General features: G+C 46.6%; 1 protein-coding gene across 1 annotated transcript in view; it reads right to left on the reverse strand.

Moving 5' to 3' along the window:
• The window catches only part of LOC309526236 (alpha-2-macroglobulin-like), a gene marked incomplete at its 5' end in the record, with an annotated part of 58,009 nt that overhangs the window by 24,389 nt on the left and 8,000 nt on the right, over window positions 1–25,620 (reverse strand). The window contains 13 exon segments of the mRNA XM_082212150.1: window positions 1,268–1,412; window positions 3,029–3,107; window positions 9,137–9,310; window positions 10,623–10,772; window positions 11,678–11,994; window positions 13,059–13,122; window positions 14,271–14,492; window positions 15,114–15,275; window positions 16,717–16,826; window positions 19,891–20,005; window positions 20,734–20,884; window positions 21,970–22,054; window positions 23,006–23,174. Of these exon segments, the coding sequence (XP_082068276.1) occupies window positions 1,268–1,412; window positions 3,029–3,107; window positions 9,137–9,310; window positions 10,623–10,772; window positions 11,678–11,994; window positions 13,059–13,122; window positions 14,271–14,492; window positions 15,114–15,275; window positions 16,717–16,826; window positions 19,891–20,005; window positions 20,734–20,884; window positions 21,970–22,054; window positions 23,006–23,174 (1,943 nt within the window).

Genomic DNA, 25,620 nt, shown 5'->3' on the forward strand with positions numbered 1-25,620 from the left:
GAACTTCCGTTTGTGTATAGCTTTTGCTTTTTCCCGTTCTCTCTGAGACGGCATGAGAGACGACATGTTTCTTTGTCCTGATTTATGATTAATAAATCTGTAGTTTGTAGTATGACTTCACAAGCCTCAAGCCTATTCTGTGTGCGCAGTTCTATCTGCTGATAGCGTGCCCTAATTCTGAAGCCCGGGTCACTGATTTACGTCAGAGCAGAGGTCAATGGAAGGAGTCGGCTGAGCTGGGGCTTGCCAGCTGGCCTCCCGATCCTGTTGACAAAGCCCCAGCAATGTTTGATCCATCTTCAATGTGACAGGCCTTTACATTTCTGAAGATGGCCGTGCAGGGTGAGGAACATTTTCATAGCTCCCTTCATTTCCCATCACCAGGGAAATCCTATAAAATGCACACCACTTCCAAGTATTCAAGGTGCTATCAAGAGCCTTGTCCTTCATTAATTTGCCTAATTCTCCCTAGTGTTATGGCTCGTAATAGGGCAGAGATTTTGCAGGGTGGGGGCTGTGTGGCCTTCCCATTGTTGTTGGGCTCCAACTCCCATCAGCCCTGGGCTGGATGGCCTGTGAGCAGGTATGATGGAGGTTGTATGGCAGTAACACCTGGAGGGCCACAGGTTCTCAGCATTTCTTTCAAGGGATTTTCGCTACGGACTCCCCCAGCACCACCACTGCCCTATTGATTATAATGGTTTTAATTGACACCGAAATGGGAATGCTTATGTGCAATGGTGAAAGGGTTTAATGCTGGAAAATTCCACTGCTGTACTCTAAGGGACTCTGAGCCTTAACTGAGCTGATAATGGAATGTTGTTTTCTGCAATCTAACATATGAGTGTTTAACCTTAGATCACATGAGAGGTATTGAATTGAATTGTAACTTCGCCATCTTGGAAGGGTGATGGCTGGAGTCCTTTGTTCCTGGGCTCTGTGAGAGTGAGGATGCAGATGAAGCTCTCCAGATAAACAGCCCCAGGCAGGATGCAGGTTGTGGGGAGAGACAGACTTCTGTTTCTAGGTCTGTTGAAATTGTTTGACATTTTGTAAGATGCTGAGCCTATGCCTTGGACTGGCATGTGTCTTACGGAGTTGTTTGGATGTTTTTGTTTTGTTTTGAAAAAGTTCCGCAAGCAAAGCTTTCGTTAAACAGTGCTTCATTTCCAAAGGAGCCCGTTTTTATGCATCCACTCGCTTCAAACTGCATAATATTAATATCTGCAATTTGCGCACCCCACAAAGTCTGAAAACCACTACTTACTTCACTATCCACGTGTCCCAGAGCCACGTCTCGGGAAAGTAGCTCCTGACAGTCTCCTGCTGTCTTTCTGTTCTTGCAGCTTCTTGTGCAGGAATGCCTGGAGCTCCTAGCCGTCTACTCAGAGTTTGAATCTGTAGGTCAGCAGCTTCAAGGAAGACAGAGCATCGATGATAGCCATTGTTATTCGGACTCAATGAACAGAAAGCCCTCTTGATTTCAGTAGGTACACTCTGAGTGGGACTGTTGGCTATTGCCCTGCATTATGTACTTTATTTCCACAGGGGTGACCAGAGGAGAAATGACCACTGGGAGGAGAGCAGAGATAAGTAACACCACAGTGCATCTGTAACAGCAACACCGAGACCTTCCTCTGCTCCAGCTGCAGTTAAACATGTCTCTCCCATACAGCCACAGAAAGTCCTCTAATTCTCCAATGGTTTGACGTCACACTCCTACATTATCTCTTGAGGCAAACAGATGCCAACTAATTTATTTATTTAATTTCGTTTTGTTTTTCTTTGTACTCTCTATCTCTCTCTCTTTGTGTATGTGTGTGTGTGTCATAAATTGTGTTTCATACACAGCTGTCTTGTGTGTATGTGTCTGTGTTTACAATCTAACCCCCAACCTGCATAGAAGCACCCAATTTCTATTTGGTTCCATTTAACTTTTAAGCCATTTCACTTTTTAAAACAAAAGGTAGAATTCTGCAAATCACCATGTGTCCTCCAAGGCCTATACAGTGGTACCTCAGGTTAAGTACTTAATTCGTTCCGGAGGTCCGTTCTTAACCTGAAACTGTTCTTAACCTGAAGCACCACTATAGCTAATGGGGCCTCCTGCTGCCGCCGCGCTGCCAGAATCCGATTTCTGTTCTTATCCTGAAGCAAAGTTCTTAACATGAAGCACTATTTCTGGCTTAGTGGAGTGTGTAACCTGAAGCGTATGTAACCTGAGGTACCACCGTAACCATGTTCTATTGCTGCTGAGTGACTAATTAATCTATGCCATTTAAATAGCATGATATTTTACCATAACGATAACAGTGGCAAATTCATAAGCGCCTATTAGAACAAAATACACTCTGAATCTAGCTTTGGGCAAATACTGGTACATTGGAACCTCGGTTCCCGAATGCCTCTGTTCTTGTATGTTTTGGTTCCCAAATGCTAAAAACCCAGAAGTAAATGCTTCCATTTTCAAATGTTTTTTGGAACTTGAACGTGCGACACGACTTCTGCGGAGTGCAAGAAGTTCTTGCAACCAATGGGAAGCCATGCCTCGGTTTTCGAACATTTCGCAAGCTGAATGGGCTTGCGGAATGGATTTCGTTCAGGAACCGAGGTTCCACTGTAAACTTTCTATTTACAGCATGCAAATGCCGGAAGGGATGAGGCAATTGAAACTCTTCCTGAAAACCCTTCTGCCAAGTATCTTAATATTTTTTTAAAAAATATAGGGCTGTAGAACTAGGCACTCAGCAAAAGTTTTAGTCGTTGCCTCAAGGCCCTTAGGGACGTAGAGGGTAGCTGGATGTACATTTGCTGGTTTCCCACAAGCAACCCTTCAGCCAATGTGAGAAGAGGATGCTAGAGAAGATTTGCCATTGGCTCTTCCTAAGCTGTTATCGTTCCTCTTAAATTTGCAGAGCTTATAAATCTTGTGATTTTCAGGGCATTATGAAGATGGAACGAAGGCTAACTGGAGGAAATCCCACCCCTACTCCCACAATTGCCACCAACATTGCCACCAGGTTCTTACTGGCATATACTGGTATATCTTCTCTGCAAAGGTTAGGCTTCTGTATCGTGGTGCTGGTAAAAGCTTTCAAGCCAAAGTCCTGCAAAATGAGAAAATGAGCCAGTATGAACCCTTCTCTAGAGCATTATGCCTTCCCAAACAGCATATGTGTCTCTGTTCCCGAATACCTGACCAGGAGAGTCTCTACCTAGTCTGGATTAACCCTTCAGGAGCTGAACATCCTCCTCTGCCCACTGCCGGGTGGTCTGGAAGGATACAGGGGGATAGAGAAACATTTTTCTCCCTCTCTCATAGAATCAAAGAATTGCAGAGTTGTAAGGGTGTGCGGTTTGAATCCCTACGACAGGGTGAGCTCCCGTTGCTCGGTCCCTGCTCCTGCCAGCCTAGCAGTTCGAAAGCACGTCAAAGTGCAAGTAGATAAATAGGTACCACTCTGGCGGGAAGGTAAACGGCATTTCCGTGCGCTGCTCTGGTTCGCCAGAAGCGGCTTAGTCATGCTGGCCACATGACCTGGAAGCTGTCTGCGGACAAACGCCGGCTCCCTTGGCCGAAAGAGCGAGATGAGCACTGCAACTCCAGTTGTCCATGACTGGACCTAATGGTCAGGGGTCCCTTTACCTTTACCTAAGGGAACCCAAGGATCATCAAGGGGCCATCCAACCGCCTGCAACACAGGAATCTCAGCTAAAGCATCCAGGACAGGTGGCCACCCAAACTTTGCTTTAAAACCTCCAAGGAAGAAGAGTCCACCACCTCACATGGGAGTCCGTTCCACTGCCAAACAACTCTTACTGTCCGAAAGTTCTTCCTAATGATTAGTCAGAATCTCCTTTCTTGTAACTTGAAGCCATTGGCCCAGTCCCTACGCTCCAGAGCAGGAGAAAACAAGCTTGTTCCCTCTTTCATGTGACAGCCCTTGAAATATTTGAAGGGCTCCTCAGCCTCTTTTCCAGGCTAAACATGCCCAGCTCCTTCAACCGTTCCTCATAAGGCTTGGCTTCCAGACCCTTGAAATATATTTTTAAAATAAAATAAAAAAATAGTCCAGTAGCACCTTAGAGACCAACTAAGTTTGTTCTTGGTATAAGCTTTCATGTGCATGCACACTTCTTCAGATACACTGAAACAGAACTCACCAGACCCTTATATATAGTGGGTGGGGAGGGGGTTTTCTCAGGAGGGTAGTAGGAGATGGGTGACTGACTCAATGGGTATGGTAAACCTGGTGTGTGTGTGTGTGTGTGTGTGTGTGTGTGTGTGTGTGTGTATATATATATTTGCTTTCGTAGATTTTCACGGGTACAGGAATGCAGGTTTTGGTGTCTTCGGGTGTCTTCCCGTGTAAGAGTCGGGGTGTCTGTGCGACGTTTCGACGAGGTCTCACTCGTCATCTTCAGGCTGGTGCTTTCGGCTTCTTGTTACTGGAACAGAGCAGAATCTGGTGTTTGAGTTCCTATAAATACTGTTGAGGGGTGTGGTGTATAGCCTCCAACGTTCTGGGCAGAGAGGAAGTTCCTAGATTAGTGTGCCTTTTCTTCTTTTGTTCCTTAATTACTTGAGGGATAGCTTGAGTGATTTCATGAGTGATATTCTGAATACCACTGGGTGGGTCATTAAGTGTAGATTAGTTGCTAAAGCTTTTGTGTCTTGACCTCTTGAGCTTGTGAAGAGTTTTTCTGAGAAGATGGCTGTGCTGCATTTAGTTGTGCTCTGGCTTGGCTTCGTGTATAGGGGCGAGCTGTGGTTTTGTGCCTTGTGCCAGCCAGATCTGTGTAGGGATTGCAGGGGGGTGCAGCATCCGGAGGTGCCACTATAGTTTGGCTACTGGATGGAGTCTGTAATATGTCTGTGGAGAGGGTCTGGGTTTGGGTCTGGTGTGGTTGATTGGTGACGGCGTTCTGTGTGCCTCTGGTTCTGGTGTCGGTTTTTGTGGGGAGGGCTAATTTCCAGATGTCTGGCAGGCGGGACGTGTCGTCACGCTTGTTCATGTTGTGAGGGTGTTTCTCTATCTCGATGGCTTCCATGATTATTCTCTTGTGGTGATGTTCCATGTTAAAGAGCAATTTGGAATCTGCAAAATTAATTTAGTGTCCTGTTTCTTTCATGTGTTGGAAAAGAGAGGAAGTTTTTTCTTCTTTTTTGACGGCATTCTTGTGTTCTGCGATACGTGCATTTATTCGTCTGTTTGTTTGTCCAATGTACGTGGCTGGGCAGACTTTGCAGGGTATTTCATAGACCCCTTGGTTTTCCAGCTAGATTTTGTCTTTTGGGTTTCTGAGGATATTGGCTATTTTTTGGTTGGTGCAGAAGGCTGTTTTGATATTGTGTTTATGGAGGATTTTGCTGATTTTGTCTGTAGTGCCCTTGATATAAGGAAGGAGGGCCATGCCATTGTTTTCTTCTGTGTCTTGGTTTTTGGGGGGTGTTTCTTTTTGGATTAGCTTCGTAACCCTGTTTTTCTGGTATCCATTGGCGATTAACACATTTGAGAGATTCTGTAACTCAGTTGTCAAGTGGTCTTTGTCAGCCAGGCGTTTGGTTCTGGAGATGAGAGTCTTGGCTACGGAGTTTATTTGTGCAGGATGGTGGTGTGATTGTGCATGTAAGTAGCGGTTGGTGTGTGTTTTTTTCCGGTAGATAGTGTGTCCTAGGGAGCCATCAGGTTTTTTGTAGATTAGGACGTCAAGAAAGGGGAGTTGGTTGTTGTCTTCTATTTCCATAGTGAATTGTATTTTGGGGTGTAGGCTGTTGAGATGTGTGAGGAAGCTATCTAGTTTTTCTTTCCCGTGTGGCCAAATTACAAAGGTGTCGTCAACATATCTGAGCCAAAGTTTGGGTTTGTGTTCTGACTTGTCTAAAGCATTGGTTTCAAAGTGTTCCATGTACAAATTTGCGATGACCGGTGAGAGGGGTGATCCCATAGGTGCTCCTTCTATCTGTTTGTATCTTTGTCCATTGTGGATGAAGTACGTGTTGGTTAGGCAGTGGTTGGTCAGGTCCAGGATGTATTTGGGGGGGTTGTATTTGTTTTGAATCCTTGACAGCCATTCAAAACAAATACAACCCCCCCAAATACATCCTGGACCTGACCAACCACTGCCTAACCAACACGTACTTCATCCACAATGGACAAAGATACAAACAGATAGAAGGAGCACCTATGGGATCACCCCTCTCACCGGTCATCGCAAATTTGTACATGGAACACTTTGAAACCAATGCTTTAGACAAGTCAGAACACAAACCCAAACTTTGGCTCAGATATGTTGACGACACCTTTGTAATTTGGCCACACGGGAAAGAAAAACTAGATAGCTTCCTCACACATCTCAACAGCCTACACCCCAAAATACAATTCACTATGGAAATAGAAGACAACAACCAACTCCCCTTTCTTGACGTCCTAATCTACAAAAAACCTGATGGCTCCCTAGGACACACTATCTACCGGAAAAAAACACACACCAACCGCTACTTACATGCACAATCACACCACCATCCTGCACAAATAAACTCCGTAGCCAAGACTCTCATCTCCAGAACCAAACGCCTGGCTGACAAAGACCACTTGACAACTGAGTTACAGAATCTCTCAAATGTGTTAATCGCCAATGGATACCAGAAAAACAGGGTTACGAAGCTAATCCAAAAAGAAACACCCCCCAAAAACCAAGACACAGAAGAAAACAATGGCATGGCCCTCCTTCCTTATATCAAGGGCACTACAGACAAAATCAGCAAAATCCTCCATAAACACAATATCAAAACAGCCTTCTGCACCAACCAAAAAATAGCCAATATCCTCAGAAACCCAAAAGACAAAATCCAGCTGGAAAACCAAGGGGTCTATGAAATACCCTGCAAAGTCTGCCCAGCCACGTACATTGGACAAACAAACAGACGAATAAATGCACGTATCGCAGAACACAAGAATGCCGTCAAAAAAGAAGAAAAAACTTCCTCTCTTTTCCAACACATGAAAGAAACAGGACACGAAATTAATTTTGCAGATTCCAAATTGCTCTTTAACATGGAACATCACCACAAGAGAATAATCATGGAAGCCATCGAGATAGAGAAACACCCTCACAACATGAACAAGCGTGACGACACGTCCCGCCTGCCAGACATCTGGAAATTAGCCCTCCCCACAAAAACCGACACCAGAACCAGAGGCACACAGAACGCCGTCACCAATCAACCACACCAGACCCAAACCCAGACCCTCTCCACAGACATATCACAGACTCCATCCAGTAGCCAAACTATAGTGGCACCTCCGGATGCTGCACCCCCCTGCAATCCCTACACAGATCTGGCTGGCACAAGGCACAAAACCACAGCTCGCCCCTATACACGAAGCCAAGCCAGAGCACAACTAAATGCAGCACAGCCATCTTCTCAGAAAAACTCTTCACAAGCTCAAGAGGTCAAGACACGAAAGCTTTAGCAACTAATCTACACTTAATGACCCACCCAGTGGTATTCAGAATATCACTCATGAAATCACTCAAGATATCCCTCAAGTAATTAAGGAACAAAAGAAGAAAAGGCACACTAATCTAGGAACTTCCTCTCTGCCCAGAACGTTGGAGGCTATACACCACACCCCTCAACAGTATTTATAGGAACTCAAACACCAGATTCTGCTCTGTTCCAGTAACAAGAAGCCGAAAGCACCAGCCTGAAGATGACGAGTGAGACCTCGTCGAAACGTCGCACAGACACCCCGACTCTTACACGGGAAGACACCCGAAGACACCAAAACCTGCATTCCTGTACCCGTGAAAATCTACGAAAGCATATATATATATATATATATATATATATATATATATATATATATTTCGACTGCTTTAGACCAACATGGCTACCTACCTGTTTCTAGACCCTTGATCATCTTGGTTGCCCTCCTCTGTACATGTTCCAGCTTGTTGACATCTTCTTAAATTGTGGTGCCCAGAACTGGACACAGTACTCTCATGACATTAGAACTCATGGGCATCCAGTGAAACTGAATGTTGAAAGATTCAGGGCGGATTCAAAAAGCAGTTATTCACATGGTGCCTAGTTCAACTGTAAGGATGCAGGTGACGCTGTGGTCTAAACCACAGAGCCTCTTGGGCTTGCCGATCAGAAGGTCGGCGGTTTGAATCCCCGCGACGGGGTGAGCTCCCGTTGCTGTGTCCCAGCTCCTGCCCACCTAGCAGTTCGAAAGCATGCCAGTGCAAGCAGATAAATAGGTACCAGTCCGGTGGGAAGGAAAACGGCATTTCCATGTGCTCTGGCCTCCATCTCATTGTGCCAGAAGCGGTTTAGTCCTGCTGGCCACATGACCTGGAAAGCTTTCTGTGGACAAACGCCGTCTCCCTCGGCCTGAAAGCGAGATGAGCGCCGCAACCCCATAATCACCTTTGACTGGACTTAACCATCCAGGGGTCCTTTACCTTTACCTTTTATCTAGTTCAACACTGAAACTCGCTTCCACTGGAGGGAGTGATGGCCACGAATGTGGATGGCTCAGAGGACCAGACAAATTAGGGGGAAAGGCTATCAGTGGCTACGAGCCATGATGGTGATGGTTTGCCTCCCCAGTTGGAGGCAGTGATGCTTCTGAATACCAGTCGCTGAAAACCACAGGAGGGGGGAAAGGGCTCTTGCGCTCGGATCCTGTTTGCAGGCTTCCTACAGGCATTTGGTTGAGCAATGTGAGAACACTGGACAGCAGGCTCTTCTTAAGGTTACATAATCTCTCTGCAGAGGACAATAGCTTTTGGTGGAAAACGAACTGCAGGGGAATGGAAACATTGCTGCGTGCGACGTATGCGGGGTGGAATGCAACACTGTGCTTCCTTACAGCCCTAGATTTTGGGTGGCTGAGCTGCCACTGTCACGCGGTGGGTCCCTACAATGTGCCCTCCTCTTCCTGGCAGACATTTCACTCCCCGACAAATCACAGAATCATAGAATTGCAGAGTTGGAGCGGACCACAAGGACCACCCAGCCCAAACTCCTGCAATGAAGGACTCTCTCGCCCACATGGGGCTCAAACCCATGACCCTGAGATTAAGGGTCTTATGCCAATGCAGTGGGTCCTTTGGCACTCACCTTGAGAATGTCATAGGCATCACCTTCACTCCGCTGAAAAGATTCATATCTGTAGCTGATGCCTCCCACAACAATATTATTCCTAACCGTGCAGCGACCAAGGTACGGTTCAAGCAGGTTGTGGTGCCTGTAGACGTAACCTCGGAGGTCCTTCACAGGGAGCAGATTATAAACCTGACCACAAAAGTAGCCACAATTAGGCATGTCCTAAAATGCCCCTGCTATTTTTTTTATTTTTTCTATATATTTTTACAAAGTAATAATCATAAATAAGTAAGAATAAAAATGTGCACCTCGCCACGGAGACCATTCCATTGTTACTATCCAACCACCCACAATTTCAACACCTCTTGCGATGGTTTGACCCCTTTCCGTTTTAACAGTACAAATTCTACAAACGCCTTCCATATCTCCTCTAAATCACCTCTCCTTTAAAATGTCCCTGCATGGCCACTGCAGAACAGCTCTGACCACCAGAAAGTTATTCCCCATATTTGGTTGGAATCTCTTTCCTTGTAATTTGAAGCCACTGACTCGGGTCTCACCCTCTGGCACAGCAGAAAACAAGCTTGCCCTGTCTTCAGCGTTGAAGGTAGCCATCAGATCACCTCTCAGCCTTCTCTTTCCCCAGGCTAAACATACTCAGCTGTGCCTCACGAGACTTGGTTTCCAGGACACAGTTTGGACAGAAAGGAACGGGTCCATTCAACACTTTGCCAAACCGTTTCAAAAGTGGATACAGATTTTCTATGCATCCCCGGTCCTCAGTTTATCAGTCCAGCATATAACTGGAATGAAACTTAGTTTTTTAAAATTGTTGTATGCACCCCAGTCTCTGAAAAACGAGAGACTCCAGAGGTTCTAGTGGTTATCCAGAGTCTGGCTTCCTTGAGAAAGGAAGTGTTTTGGAGATATATGGCCTTGCCCCTGCGATTGAGGGAGCCAGGGCCATACAACGTCAGTGTTAAGATGGTCCCTTCCACCTTAAGAGGAACAGGCTGTTGTGTGTCACATGTCTGTTTACTTTCCAGCACAGCTTGCTGGGAACTTCCGTTTGTGTATGGCTTTTGCTTATGCTGTTTGCTTGGACACGAAGGGGAGCAGACATGTTTTTCCTTTTGTCCTGATGCTGAATAAAATGCCGGTAAATATGTTTTACACAGCCTCTAATCTGCCCTTCTGTTGCGAAGAGTTCTTATCTCTGCTGAGTTGCGTGCCCAGCTTCTGAAGCTTCTGAAGCTCTGGGTCGCAGATTCATGCTGCACCAAGGACCGGAGATCGCCCGGCTGCCGGCCAGTGGCTGGAGCCAGCTGGGGGCCTGCCAATTGCCCCCGTTCTCTTGGATGCATCCCAACAGTCAGCACACCGGACATACATGCCACACGGCTCGTGTACATGACATCAGCCCACCCCATGGCACGGAAGCGCAAAAGTGGCTCTAGGACTGTTACCCTTGAAGGCAGCTTCAAAAGCAGATTTGACTCACAGTCTTAGGGGACATCTCAGCTTCGGGCTTCAAGAGAAAGACACTCTTATCGACAGCATGGACAGCACAAAGGGAGCCTTTGGAGGCAGCAAGATGGAGGTGAGTTTTGCTGGTAGGGAGGCCTTCAGCATCAGAGAACCACAGATTCACCTGGAGGCATAAAGGGCATTTGAAAAAATTGTGAAAGCAGGTTATTTATTGGGACGGAGTGATTTTTGAAGCTGTTGTTAAAGTTGCAAAACAACAAAGCACAGGACGGAGCAATGGATAATTTCCGAAACAACAAGGGGGTATCAACCAAGGCATGGTGGAGAACAGCAACAACTGGGAAAAGGCAGACATAACATTTTACAAGGACAGGAAGAAACACCACAAAATAGTTGTCACACACAGGAAGAAAAAGGATATAGTTGGGGTGCCTCACTTGTAGATTTATAAATCATTTAAGATGTCACCACAAATGGAAGTTATTAATATTGCAGTTGATGGATAAGGGATTATTATTTTGACTGGAATGTAATTGAAATTAATAAGATTTTGGAACGCAGAAGTAAAGAAAATCATCAAACCATCAAATCTTGCATGCAGGGGGCCACCTAAATTATATAATTTGGTATATGAATGATTGGCTGGGGAAACCCAGCCAGATGGGCAGGGTACAAATAATAAACTTATTATTATTATTATTATTATTATTATTATTATTATTATTATTATTATTGCTTTTAGTAATTGTATTGCAATTTGGTATTGTTATAATGAGGCTATTATTGGATTGTAATTGAAAAATTAATAAAAATTATTATAGAAAGGGCATTTGAAGAGTTCATTCTATTACATGACAGCACAGAGATAATCCCTTCTGGGATTTGTTTTCTCAGCTTGGGTTGCCCTCCTCAGCTGCCAACGAGTTAATATTCTGCTGGTCCAGCTGGAAAAAATGGTGCTCTATGGACTACCAAGTGAGAACTTTGGCAAAGGTTTATGCCGGAAAGGGAAGAGAGAGCCTCATGGCCATGTCTGCCCTGGGCCTCAGAGAGTCCCCACAACCTTACCTTGTTTGTGAAGCAGTTCTCCACGGTGAAATCTGCTGAATGGGCCACTAGTTCTCTACTGGGCAAAATCGTGTAGAGAAGCAAACGGGCCAATGGAGCAGTGTCCATGTCAACAGAGAGGTCCAGAGAAAACACCCCTTTGGCTGGTAGATAACGAAATGTTAGTGTAAGTCTAAAAATAGACTTGAAATGATCCTTGCATAGTTTTGCCCCTAACAACAAATCTGCCCCTAGCAACAAGCTTTCTGCTAGCAACAGGTCTTCCCCAGCAAGATGGTTTCCTTCGCAACAGACTTCTTTATTAGACAGGCTCTGAAGGAGGAGGTGTGGTTGCTATTCTGCTCAGATGGCTGCAGAGCAGGGAGGAGGAATGATTCTCTGTACAGTGGTACCTCGGGTTTAGTACTTAATTCATTCCGGAGGTCCGTACTTAACCTGAAACTGTTCTTAACCTGAAGCACCACTTTAGCTAATGGGGCCTCCTGCTGCTGCCGCGCCGCCGGAGCATGATTTCTGTTCTCATCCTGAAGCAAAATTCTTAACCTGAAGCACTATTTCTGGGTTAGCGGAGTCAATAACCTGAAGCGTATGTAACCCGGGGTACCACTGTACATAGTTTTACTGTATTTTCCTTAGGCCAGCAGTTGTATAAGTTGTAATGTTAATTCTTCCATCAATACTTAAAGCAGAACTGGAATGTGTTTATTCCCACAGGTGAGCTGAACTGAGGAAGTATATTCTGGGAGACTTTCTGGGTGACATTGCTGACAGAAAAGGGAACCCCAAACGATTGGCATAGCGAACTGACACAAAATTCCCAAGGAGGAAGAGAGGGAGGAAGAGAACGATTACAATTCATGAGTGTAAAATTATATTGTCTATGAGTATAAAATTGAGGAAACTCTGAAACATGTCATGCAAGAACCGCAAGGGCACATGGAAGCATATGTGGTGGCACTGTACTAAGGTGTGGGTTTACATCATGGGTAGGCAAACTAAGGCCCAGGGGCCGGATCTGGCCCAATCACCTTCTAAATCTGGCCCGTGGATGGTCCAGGAATCAGCATGTTTTTACATGAGTAGAATGTGTGCTTTTATTAAAATGCATCTCTGGGTTATTTGTGGGGCCTGCCTAGTATTTTTACATGAGCAGAATGGGTGCTTTTATTTAAATTGCATCTCTGGGTTATTTGTGGGGCATAGGAATTCGTTCATTATTTCCCCCCAAAATATAGTCCGGCCCCCCACAAGATCTGAGGGACAGTGGACCGGCCCCCTGCTGAAAAAATTTGCTGACCCCTGGTTTACGTTATCACCTTGGTTTATTTAAAATTTGAAAGGTCCCCAAGAATGGAGGAAATGGGAATAGAGTGCCACTTACCTTCTCTGTGCTCCACAGGTAGAACATGGGTCCCTGATCGCACAATGACCCCCTTAGCCATCACCTGCATAGAAGGCGGAAAACGCCTGATAAAAGCATAAGAACACAACAGCCTGCTAGATCAGGCCAATGGTCCATCTATCTCAGCATCTTACTCTCACTGTGGCCACCCAGTTGCCTATAGCTGGAGGAGGATGGAGGAGGCAAACATCTGGTTACACTGATATGTCAGCCGTTCTTACACACAGGGAGCCAGTAGCTTCCAGAAACAATCTCTCTCCTGGTAGTACAACATGAATTGCCATTACGCTTGAGCCTATCTTTGCAATTAGAAATCAAACACAGTTTGGCAGCTGAAAATGGATTTGAATGAGCACTATTCAAAGTCCTTTCCTTAAAAAAATCAAAAACCAGTCAGTTCACAAAGGCCTGTCAGAATAAAACAGCTGGCAGACGGACGACAAGGGAGCCAGTCTAACTTCTCAATGAAGAGTAATAATAATAACAACAACTGTCAGGTGCGGGTGGTGGTTGCTCGTGAGTAACCAGGCAGGACTCTGACCTGTCTTTTACAGGTTTTATTGTGCAAACTATTTACATTGCAGAACCACAAAGTTCATGTCCGTCTTAGTCACTTGCAAAAGCCAGGAGTGGCCCCTTCCGGCTTCTCCCCCAGCATAAGAACTTTGGTACCCCAAGCCACCGCCTCCCCTCTTTGCGTTTCACCCCTCTGTGCAAGCTGGGCGACGGAAGGGGCCTGCATCCCTCCTGCCCAGCCTGGAGAGGTGAGGCGCTGGGGCTCTCAGCAGCATCTTCAAGCCCTTTCCTCGCTTGGCTGGCCCCTTCCCCTTGTTCTCCACTGGAGGTGTGGCTTTTCCCACCGCTGAAGGAGGAACTGCTCCTCAGAAGTTTCAGAAGTTCTCTGTATCCCTGTGGCCTCCCGGCCTCCCTGCCCTGTTCCAATGGCAGTCCCCTGATGATGATAATTATTATTATTATTATTATTATTATTATTATTATTATTATTATACCCCGCCCAACTGGCTGGGTTTTCCCAGCCACTCTGGGTGACTTCCAACAGAATATTAAAAATACGCTAAAACATCAAACATTAAAAACTTCCCTAAATAGGGTTCCAAACGTTGGGAGCAGCCACTGAGAAGGCCCACTCCCAAGTCCCTACCAAAGAAAGGCCACTCTGTCCAGGCTTACCAAATAGTAAAAGACCATCTCCTCCTCTTTTACGACAGCTGAATTCAGAATATAATGGACCCGGAGCGTCTGAGTCTGACCACAGCTTAAGGTCCCAGCAACACGCTCAATGTGGAGGTAGCTTTGGCTTGGTGAGTAAAAACGCCACGCTGAATGAGATGCGCTCTGGTGTTGGGGACTGATGCAGCCTTGTTCACACGCAGAGTTCGATTTATAAGTTGCCTGGCAAACAGAAAGAAAGAGGAAAATGGCGGGTGCTCAGGGACTGGAGAAAATAAATCCTTATTGTCCCTGTATTGGGGAATCATTGGTGCCTTGGGGACTATGAGATCAACTTTGTGATATTACACCAGTTCGAGATTCATCTCAGACCTATTTGCATGCCCAGCAACCAACACACACCTTTAGGAGACAATAAGAGTCAGACGTATCAACCCAACAGCCATTTCTACTATCACATACACAGTCCCAGCCCTTGGGGGTCTTTTTCTAGTCCCAATACATTTCCTGGATTCAGAAATGGAAATGAAATTAACAGGAAATGACAAACCCAGAAAAGGTGATGAAGGAGAAAGAGAAAAGAAAAAAGTAGGAGCCACAGGAAACTGAATCTCAAAGCATTTTTTAAAATTTCAACCGATCCAATTGATATTGGAGAGGTTGGGCGGCCATCTGTCATGGATGCTTTAGCTGAGATTCCTGCATTGCAGGGGGTTGGACTAGATGACCCCTGCAGGTCCCTTTCCAACTTTAAGACTCTTACGATTCTATGATATTCCCGTGTTTTATGCTTGCAAAGAATAAATCTGCCTTATTTAGTTCTCAATCCCCTTGAAGGCTCACCTGGATCCTGAGTTCAGGAGCTGTGAAGTTATCAGTGTCTATGGAAAAACGGGCTCGTCCCTGGTCATCAGTTACGTACTTGGTGCTGGTTCCAGTTAGATGTACCCTAATCTGAATTGTTTGATTGGCAATTGGCACTTTGGCAGCATCCAAAAGCTTCACCTAGCAGGGCAAAAACAATACATATAGCAGTTTGGTCTGATGATGATGATGAAGATGATGTTGATGATTACAGTGGGACCTCTGGTTGCGAACAGGATCCGTTCCAGAGCCCCATTCGCAACATGAGCAGAACGCAACCCGCGTCTGCACGTGCACGGGTTGCGATTCTCCGCTTCCGCGCATGCGCATGATGTCATTTTGAGCGCCTGCGCATGCGCTAACAGCGAAACGCGGGAATAACCCTTTCCAGTACTTCTGGGTCGCTATGGGGCGCAACCTGAAAAGACATAACCTGAACCGAATGTAAGAAGAGGTAAGGTAAAGGTAAAGGGACCGCTGACCATTAGGTCCAGTCATGACCGACTCTGGGATTGCGGCGCTCATCTCACTTTATTGGCCGAGGGAGCCAGAGTATGGCTTCCGGGTCATGTGGCCAGCATGACTAAGCCGCTTCTGGCGAACCAGAGCAGCGCACGGAAACGCCGTTTACCTTCCCGCTGAAGCGGTATCTATTTATCTACTTGCACTTTGACGTGCTTTCAAACTGCTAGGTTAGCAGGAGCCGGGACTGAGCAACGGGAGCTCACCTCATCGCGGGGATTTGAACCGCCGACCTTCTGATTGGCAAGTCCTAGGCTCTGTGGTTTAACCCACAGTGCCACCCGCGTCCGAAGAAGAGGTATGACTGTATAAAATTTTATTTATATCCCGCCCGCCCTGGCCAGGGCCGGGCTCAGAGCAGCTAACACCAAATATGAATTTCAATAAAACATAACAGAAAAAAATACAACAACAAACAAACAGTTAATTAAAATACGGCTTAAAATACAGCTTAAAATGCAGCCTCATTTTAGCAGTAGCCCATATGAATTGGGAGGGAGATGAGTGGTGGAGCTAGCTGTTCCGGCGCCCAGAGTGGTGTGCACCTGGGGGCGGGGCTAGCCGCCCATGTGGGTGAGGTGAACGTCCCGGGGACAGGGTGAGCATCCCAGGGGGACGAGGCAAGCATCCCAGGAGGTGCGCTGTGCTGCCACCTGCACCGAGCATCCTGGGGAGTGCGTGTCCCAGGGGTGTGCCACCCGCGCTGAGCATCCCAGGGGGGTGGCACAGTGATGTCACCACCCTCGGGAATGACACCCGGGGGGGCACACCCACCGCACCCACCTTACTCCGCCTCTGAGGGAGATGGCTGTCTGTAGGGGGCGTTCTATAAGTTCAGGTGGGTGAGGATGGAGATGAAGGTTGAGGGCACACAAATTGCATCAGGATTCCAGAGGTGGCACCTCAGAGGTCAGGATGGGAGATGAGGGGTGGGGGCTGAATTGCTAACCACCCTGGCCCATCCATCCTCCTGTTCCAGTGCATACGGGGAACATTTGTCTTTAAAACAAACATTCAGCTGTGGGGTCGTGCGCAGTGGGGATCTCTCAGCCTGCCTTACCTGCCCAGTAAAGGGGATCCCAGGCTTGTAGTAAGAGTCCACATTCTCAAAGGTGATTGTGCTGAGAGTCGTAATGATCATGGTGGAAGCTGTGCCTGTCAATTCAACCCCTGCCAAATAGCCAAAAAGAGGTAGGTACATATAAGCACACATGGTGGGAGTGCTCAGAGGTGGCTGAATTGTGGAATAAGGCATTTGCTGAGATCTCTTTGGTAAACAAACAAACAAACTGCTACTCTATCTTTCCACCTGGCAATTTTGAACCTATATGGAAACAGAATGGGATTTGAAAAGTAAATAACTTATTTCTCATCTCTTAAGAGCAGCTCAGGGCTGTGTTGCCAAATCCTAGAATATCCTTAATCTTAATATTTGGGATTTCTGGTATTTAAGGGTTTCACAAATTGCCCATCTTGAAAAAGTACCCAAAGGGCAGAGCTTGAATCAATAATTTCTTTCTGAATTTCTTTTCGATATGTGGCATGATTTTCTTATGCAAATATTCTTATACAAATATTGAGGCACATGGTTGGTGCAGTTTGCATATGCAAATGTCTGATCTATATGGAACCTTTATTCTCAGTAAAGATGGGACTCACAGGTGGAGAATACTTTTATTTTTATAAATCTTTATTATTGTAAAGGCTATCCGTACAGGAGATAAAACTTTGTTATCCTTTTTTGGAGATGTGCTGTATCTTTGCATTTCACCCTTCTAGGCTGTGACGCTTCATGGTTTGCGTTACCAATTCTTAGTTTTCTTTCTTTTTCTTATGTTTGCACTCATTTTGTTAACAAATCAATAAAAAAGTAAAAGGGGGGGAAGGAAGGTGGGTAAGCGAGGGAATGTTCTGTCCCTCCTGTCTGCCCTCACAAGCTCCATTGCCGGCTTCTGCTTTGCTTAAAATGCTGCCCTTCTTTTTTCAGGCTAGACAATTTCTCCCTTTTGGCCAGTAGCATTGTCTACCCATAGTGGCAGGAGCCTGATCCTTTCAATGGGAGAGGCCAGGGATCATAATAAGCCCCTCGACCTTGGTCCTTCCTTGGTTCACACATACCTGTGCCTAAAAGTACATGAAAGAGACCTTTCCCAATATCAACCATCTCGGGTCCTACTTATGAGCAGAAGAGGCCCTCTTGGTTAGGCCAAACGCTGAGGGTGTCTGTTTTTTGGTGACTCATGACAGGGCCCACTCTGTGGTGGCTCTCTGATGATGAAATGCCTTCCTAGGGAGGTGCATCAGTCTCCTTCATTAGTAACTTATAGGCAGTGCTTTTTTCCTTTAAAAAAATGTTTAGGAGTATTTTCATTTTGGCTGCTCCCCCTCGCCCCCTTCCTGCCCCCAACCCCTGGACGAGGGACTCGAGGCGACAGCGATGGCGCTGAGAGGATGGGGAGGTCCCTGGCAATGGCAGGGTTGCTTGAGCAAAGAGGGGCAAGAACTCGCCTCCTGGCTCTAGCCCGGCAAGAGGAGGAAGAGGAGGAGGAGCAGTAGCGTCGCCTCCACCGCTGTGGTGCTCACGTGGGGTTGCTATGAGGAATTATGAAAAAATGAAGCAAGCCATTGTGTCAGCCATTGTTTTGACTGGGTTTGAGTCATTTGACATGATTTCTGATCAATCCAAGCTTCTACATCTCTGCCCCATTTTCTCTATGCCTGACAGTCACGTACACAGACTGGTTGCTTCACCAGGCATCCTGAGTACATAAAGATAGGAGGTAGCTTTGATGTAACTTTTGTTAATCTTAGGGTCAGGAAACAGAGTTCACATGCAGGTGATAAAAATGCCTGTCTTTCCTGTTTTCTGCCTGTTTATGACCTCTGGGGATTGCTAAATGCATTCCTCCTTGGTTCCTGTTTTATTTAGCCTAAATATGTATGCATGCTCAAGTAGTTCTTTGTAGTTAAGAAGCTTCCTCTGATCTGTTTTTTATGATTTAGTATTTTTATTTTCTTATTGTTATTATAAATTTTATTAGTATTTTCCACACAACAACACAAAACAATATCAAAAAATAACAATACACAAAACACAAAAACTGACATTCAAAAAAAGAATTCCATATCTTACAAGTTAATAATATAAACACTAAAAAGAAAAACAAACATTGACTTCCACCAATCCCACAGCACCTCCTTTACCTCTCATTGTGTCTTCCTGTTTTCCTTTTCAGCTTCCTCTGATCTGACTTTCTTCCCACATGGGGATTTTTTGAAATGCTCAGAGGAAAGCTGACTGGTTATTACAAATGCTGTGTTAAAGTTCTTTTGTTAATAAAAACGGCCTGGGCCAGGGAGTGGCTATCGCACTTGCTCCCAGAGTCTTGCTGGTCAAGCCTCGTGTCTATTGAATTAATCAGGGTCCAGTCCTTCCTTTGCCTTCAGAACGCAACACACCACAGCCGCCCCAGACTCCCCTGCCTGGGCACCAGCAGGGAGAATGACAGAGCTCCAGTCCGAGCTACTACTGCTAAGACAGCTGGCATGTCGGTTGGTCCATCGGTCGGTCAGGGCAACCCAAAATGTTTAGGGGTACGCGTCCCCCTGCATCCCCCCGGAAAAAAGCACTACTTATAGGAGACATTGCAAGACCAACCCTGTTTGTCCTAAGCATTTGTCGGCTGAAAAACCTGCCCCTGAAACTGTTAGGTTTTCAGAGCGGGTGTGAAATATACTCTGAATCAAGACTGGATTTCATGCTCTTTATTCAGCTCATAGTGGTGAGGAGGAATGGAAGTTCCCCCAGAATGTCTGCTTTATATACATTGTTTACACAATGGGCCCCACGTGATTGGCTAATTCCGGGATTCACCTGTAGGCCAATCAGGTTGCGGATTCATTTCCACCTGGAGCTGGATTGGATGGCTCCTGTGGACCAATCAGACTGCTGCATTCTGGACCCTATTGTTCTAGGACCAATCAGACTGCTACATTCTGAATCCTATTGTTCTAGGACCAATCAGACTGCTACATTCTGAATCCTATTGTTCTAGGGCCAATCAGACTGCTGCCTTTTGGATCCCATTCCACTCAGTACATAACAGGGTGATTGCTTTTAGGAGTTTTGAAACGTTTCCAGAAGATTTTTCTAAGCTGAATGGCTTTAAAACTGACACGCTGGGCTCCTTTGGAGGACTGGTGGGAGATAAATTTAATAAATAAAATAAAATACCTGTGCCTTCCTCTTCGATCTTGCCTTCCACCTTTAGGTTCATCTCATATCCCTCCCGCTTCAGATGAAAAATCTTGGTTTTCACCACCTGAGAGAGGCAGCCATGCCCATTTGCCTGAACCGGAAGACAGAGAGTTGTAGCAGCTACCAATGAGAATTGCGTCATTACACAAAACAAGGTGTTTGAGGTCAAGCCAGTCAGGTTCACACAATAGCCACTGATCTAGGCACACTCATTCATTTATATCTGTCTGTTTATACAAGGCGAGTAATATTTCAAGAGGAAAAATCTGGACATTTGTTGAGCTTTCCTTGGGCGATCGCCAAAAAAGTTGATGATCACTCGCTCTCCCCCCAGTTATCTGACATCACCAAGCAGCCCACGGCAGATCGAAAGCCAGAGCCAGAGCTGCCAGTACACGAAAAAATACACGAAAAAATTTAACAAAATTTAACACACCCCCCACAAAACTAGGACATTTGCTTTTATTTTTTTTTAAATCCCCCCAGATGGGCATGTAGGCCCCCCAGATACTTTCTGGACAAAGGGATCGAATGTTCTTCAGGTTTTTGAAGAGACTTCAGTGAGGAACAACAGGCACCAACAAAATGAGCAAATATATATTCCTGCAGCCATATCCACCATTTCAATCATTTTAGCTTGTCTGATGGAATTATATTTCCCTCTTCTTCTGCTGAATGCCATTCCGGGGTTTCTCCCAGAGCCTTGGGACTCCCCTTGAGTAAATCAGGACGAATGCCCAATTAAAACAGGTCACCCGGGAAGGCCAACTCCCCAAAAGTATTTTAAACTTCATTTTCAGCGTCCGCTTTGGGTCTCACCTCTCCACTGAACTCTTCACATATTCCTTCCGACGCTTCTCTGTGACAGCCCCCTCCGGAACTGGAATAAACATGCCAGCCTCTGTGTTCATTATATTTCCGGCAAACACGGACCTTCACCTGCCCAGTGACAGGCTTCCCGTACGTATACCTGTAGTCAGGAAACAGCCACAGCATCGCTTGAAAGATGACATCAATATACAGTGGTACCTTGGAAGTCAAACGCAATCTGTTCTGGAAGTCCATTTGACTTCCAAAATGTCTGGAAACCAAGGTTCTCTTATGGTGGGAATGGTGCCCACCTGAGAGGTTCCGGAATGGAGTTCAAGGGAGTTCTGGGTGAAATAAGCCCGGCATAAGCAGCCCAGCATTGTGAGGAATTCAATGCAACTATGGCAACCAAAAAAATGAAGATCATGGCCACTGGGCCCATCACCTCCTGGCAAATAGAAGGGGAAGAAATGGAGGTAGTGAGAAATTTTACTTTCTCGGGCTCCATGATCACTGCAGATGGTGACAGCAGTCCTGAAATTAAAAGACGACTGCTCCTTGGGAGAAAGACAATGGCAAACCTAGACAGCATCTTAAAAAGCAGTGACATCACCTTGCCAACAAAGGCCCGTATAGTTAAAGCCATGGTTTTCCCAGTAGTGATGTATGGAAGTGAGAGCTGGACCATAAAGAGGCTGATTGTTGAAGAATTGATGCTTTTGAATTCTGGTGCTGGAAGAGACTCTTGAGAGTCCCATGGACTGCCAGAAGATCAAACATATCCATTCTTAAGGAAATCAGCCCTGAGTGCTCACTGGAAGGACAGATCGTGAAGCTGAGGCTCCAATACTTTGGCCACCTCATGAGAAGAGAAGACTCCCTGGAAAAGACCCTGATGTTGGGAAAGATGGAGGGCACAAGGAGAAGGGGACAACAGAGGACGAGATGGTTGGACAGTGTCCTCGAAGCTACAAATATGAGTCTGACCAAACTGCGGGAGGCAGTGGAAGACAGGAGTGCCTGGCGTGCTCTGGTCCATGGGGTCAAAAAGAGTCGGACATGACTAAACAACATCAACAACAACAACAACAACATGGCAATCATTCCATCGGAGCTAGGGTGGTGCGGCCAAGGCTGGTGAAGGGGATTGGAGGAGAGGTTAGCTGGTGCAAGCAACATCACCCAAGTTCTCAATTCACGTGGTCCCACATCTCTGGGAGAGAAGCCCAGGCTGCTCTCACTTACAGGCCACAGACGGTCACTTCGAGTTCCTCAGCCAAAAATGTTATCTCCTTGGGTGCCTTCACCAAAACTTCGAACTTGGGCAGCACTGTAAGAAGGAAAGGAACACGGGGATGAAAAACAACATAATCAGCCTTAACAACATAATGCAGCATTAACACCCACAACAGATTTTTTCCCCCATTAGGTTTCCAGGGAAGCCCCCAAACCAGAGGTGCCATCTTCTCAAGACAGGGGGTCCCAACGCGACATTCTGACATCAAGCGGGCGATCTCACAAGGAGCCAGGGGCAGAGCCTCTGAACACTGAGGGAGTTCGCCCCCCCTCAAAAAAAAAACACACATTTGGGGGGGGGACGAAAGTGCCTCAGTCCCTAGGAGCTGGCGCATGTGCCCCGAACTAAGTTTTGGATCCAGCACAGAGCAAGAGCTGTTCCTGTCTCCAGCCTCCAGGATCCGCCCTACTCACACAGGCCACTCTCCCATACCCAGCCACCCATGTGAACCAGGAAGTGACCTCTCCAGACAACGGAACAACTCTTCATGTTTTTGTGGCTGCGATCTCCTGGCTGTTAGGCAGATGAATGTGCATGCATACTCCTTCCATTTCCCTCTGTGCAGCCCTGGGCACTGGCAACTCACGCTACGCCACTGTTTGCGGGGCATGGGAGGGGGCAGGGCGGAGGAAAGCCCTGATGCACTTGCTTCCAGTAGCAGGACCAGTTCGCTGAACCTGGCCATAGGGCCAGATATTTTGGGAAGCTGTTCACTATGCATTTGCACGCCTCTCGAGCTATCTAAGAACCCAATTTTGCATGATCCTTTTGCAGGCTTCTGTCTATGTTTCAATCCAACTGGGCACAATGCAGGCCAAATCTTTCCAAAGATTTCTTCCACTGGTTTCAAAACTGCACTGATCTGTCAGTTTCCATCAGAATTCCTGAGTGGCGCTGCCAGTGTGCAAGAAAATACCCCCTTCCACCTGCTGTCCTTGACACCAAGTTCCCCAGACCAAGCGGTTCCTCTCCTTCCTTCCTCACCGTATTCCTTCACCTCAAAGAGACGTTCCACCTTGTTCCCGGAGGCTTTTTGCACCACCACTTTGTAGGTGCCTTGCGGGGGCTCAGAGGAAAGGGGGAAAGAGAGCTGGATCAGGCCCATTGTCTGCTCCACGTTGGTCCACTGCAGCAAGCGGTTCTTCTTGGGGTCCTGGGAGCCACAAGAGAAGAGGGGGTCACGGAAGAAGGCGCTTGTCAGGGCATGGTCTGAAGCAGAGTATGGGGGGAGTGCATTCACAGGCAGATCAGCTTTCCTCAGAAGAGGAGCTGGAGCGGGAAGATTCACACACACACCCTTGTTTCCAGCGGGCTCAGAAGCAGGGAGAAATAGAGAGCAGCTTTGGCAGGAGTTACCTAGCTATGAGATAACGACCAGAGAAACAGAAGGGAGGGGACAGATAGCAGAGATGTCATTAGAGAGTGTGGGGGACCCTCCTGTTAGGATTTTTATCGATCCAAGCTGCTCCAGCGAGTGGTACTATGATTGTATACATCATGTGAGTGTCTGAGAGAGCGTGAGAAAGGAAGTCTGTATTATCTCTTCCTTCTGAGTACTGTTGGAAGTTTAGTTTCACTTCTGTGTGTGTTGCAGTTTTGTACTGGTTTCAGAGAGCACAGACATACTGATGGAGTCTCTGTATATCGACAGTAAATAAATTAGTTTAGAACTACAAACTGAGTCTTTCTTCTGCTATGATATGCCAGAAGACTGATGTGCTCTTTTCAGGAGAGGAGGGTCACCTATCACCGGTCTCTCTGGACTGAAGGAGATTTATAGCCAGAGAGGACCACTGGAGAGACGCCCCAAAGACTTGGGAAGTTGGCAGCCATGCCCAGGTGTTTTTCCAACACCTCCCTCCCCACAAGCTAGGAGATCCAAACATATTTGAGAACAAAGGATGCAGAGAGGAGGAGGAGGAACTTCCTGTTGGAGCCTATAGCGGAGGACAGAAGGGAGGAGATTTAGAGGAGCCAACTGCTCTCCTTCAGGAGGGATGTGGATTTTGGCTTACAACCTGATGTCTGAATAAAAAGGACTATAAAATATAAAGCACTCTTTAATTCTTATCTGTGAAGTTACCAAAGGGGGAGGCAGACTCTCCACGCATGACACTGCTCAGGTTGAAAGCTGGGATGGGGTCTAAGCTGCAGCTGCCCCAAAATGGGACCATGCTGAGCCATATCAGTGTTGATATTTTCACCCCTCCCACTGACAGAATCTCCTGATCTGATGTTTTGAGAAAGGAGGGGACAGAAACTGCTCTTCTCCTCTTCCGCTCCTGGCTGACTGCCTGACTCTGTGTGTGGAGAGAGTCTTGTCTACGTAGTGACCAGATGGCTGAGTGGGAGATGTAACACTTAGGCAAGCCAGTAGTTTGTTAGTTTGTAGTAGCTATTAGAAATAAAGGGATACGGGTGGCGCTGTGGGTTAAACCACAGAGCCTAGGGCTTGCCAATCAGAAGGTCAGCGGTTCGAATCCCCGCGACGGGGTGATCTCCCGTTGCTCGGTCCCTGCTCCTGCCAACCTAGCAGTTTGAAAGCACGTCAAAGTGCAAGTAGATAAATAGGTACCACTCCAGCGGGAAGGTAAATGGCGTTTCCATGCACTGCTCTGGTTCGCCAGGAGCGGCTTAGTCATGCTGGCCACATGACCCAGAAGCTGTACGCCGGCTCCCTCGGCCAATAAAGCAAGATGAGCGTCGCAACCCCAGAGTCGGCCACGACAGGACCTGATGGTCAGGGGTCCCTTCACCTTTACCTTATTAGAAATAAAAGGAGTTATGCTTCACAGCAAGCTTCCACGTTATTTATACTCTGCCTGAGTCTGGTGCTCACAATGCACAGTTGTGGGTCCAGTGCGCTGGGACCTGTTTTCCAGGGTTGGAAGGTCTCTGAAAGTGCTCCAGTCCAGTCAGGGCAGAACCAGTTATTGAGCCCAGTTGCTGACATCGGTTGAAAGGCATACTGACAATCAGTGGTCAAGAAAACCTGTGGCTCCTGCAAAGGCTTCCTGGGCTATTGGTATCTGGATGGATGTTTGAACACTCTTAAGGAGCTGGGGGCATTGCTAACCAAGGATGGCAAAACAGACTGAGGTCTATTTGAGGAACCACGAAAACTAGTTAATTCCCCGGGAAAGGGGGAAATGGGCATGAAAAGATGCTCTTCTAATGTCTTCTAAGCAGTTTGCAAGTACAAAATCTATTTTAAAAGTATACAATCAATTCCAAAAGCCACACATAATTTAAAATACACGCTAAAGCAGTTCCATCAACAGCACTAACAATATCCATCAGGGTTACACCCCAGAGATTATAGTTCCATGTTTTAGTCTCATAAATCTGTTATGGGGTGTTGACGCATCCGCAGGAAACAGCAGCAGGAGACCCTTTCAGGTGGTTCGCAATCTAACGGAACCACCTTCACCATCAGAGCCTGGTAAGGACCCCAAGATCTCCTGCAATGGTTTTGCAAAGTCGCTCAGATTCGGAAAGAGGTAGACTCCACCGTGGGAACAAGGCCTGGGCAGGAGAATGCTAGAGTCCTGTCTAGCCAAGTTGTGTGGGTTCAGTTCCAATCTGTGACCTCCAAGGAT

This window comes from Podarcis vaucheri (genome assembly GCF_965113315.1).
Source record: "Podarcis vaucheri genome assembly, chromosome: 2".
NCBI classification, from domain to species: Eukaryota; Metazoa; Chordata; class Lepidosauria; order Squamata; family Lacertidae; genus Podarcis; species Podarcis vaucheri.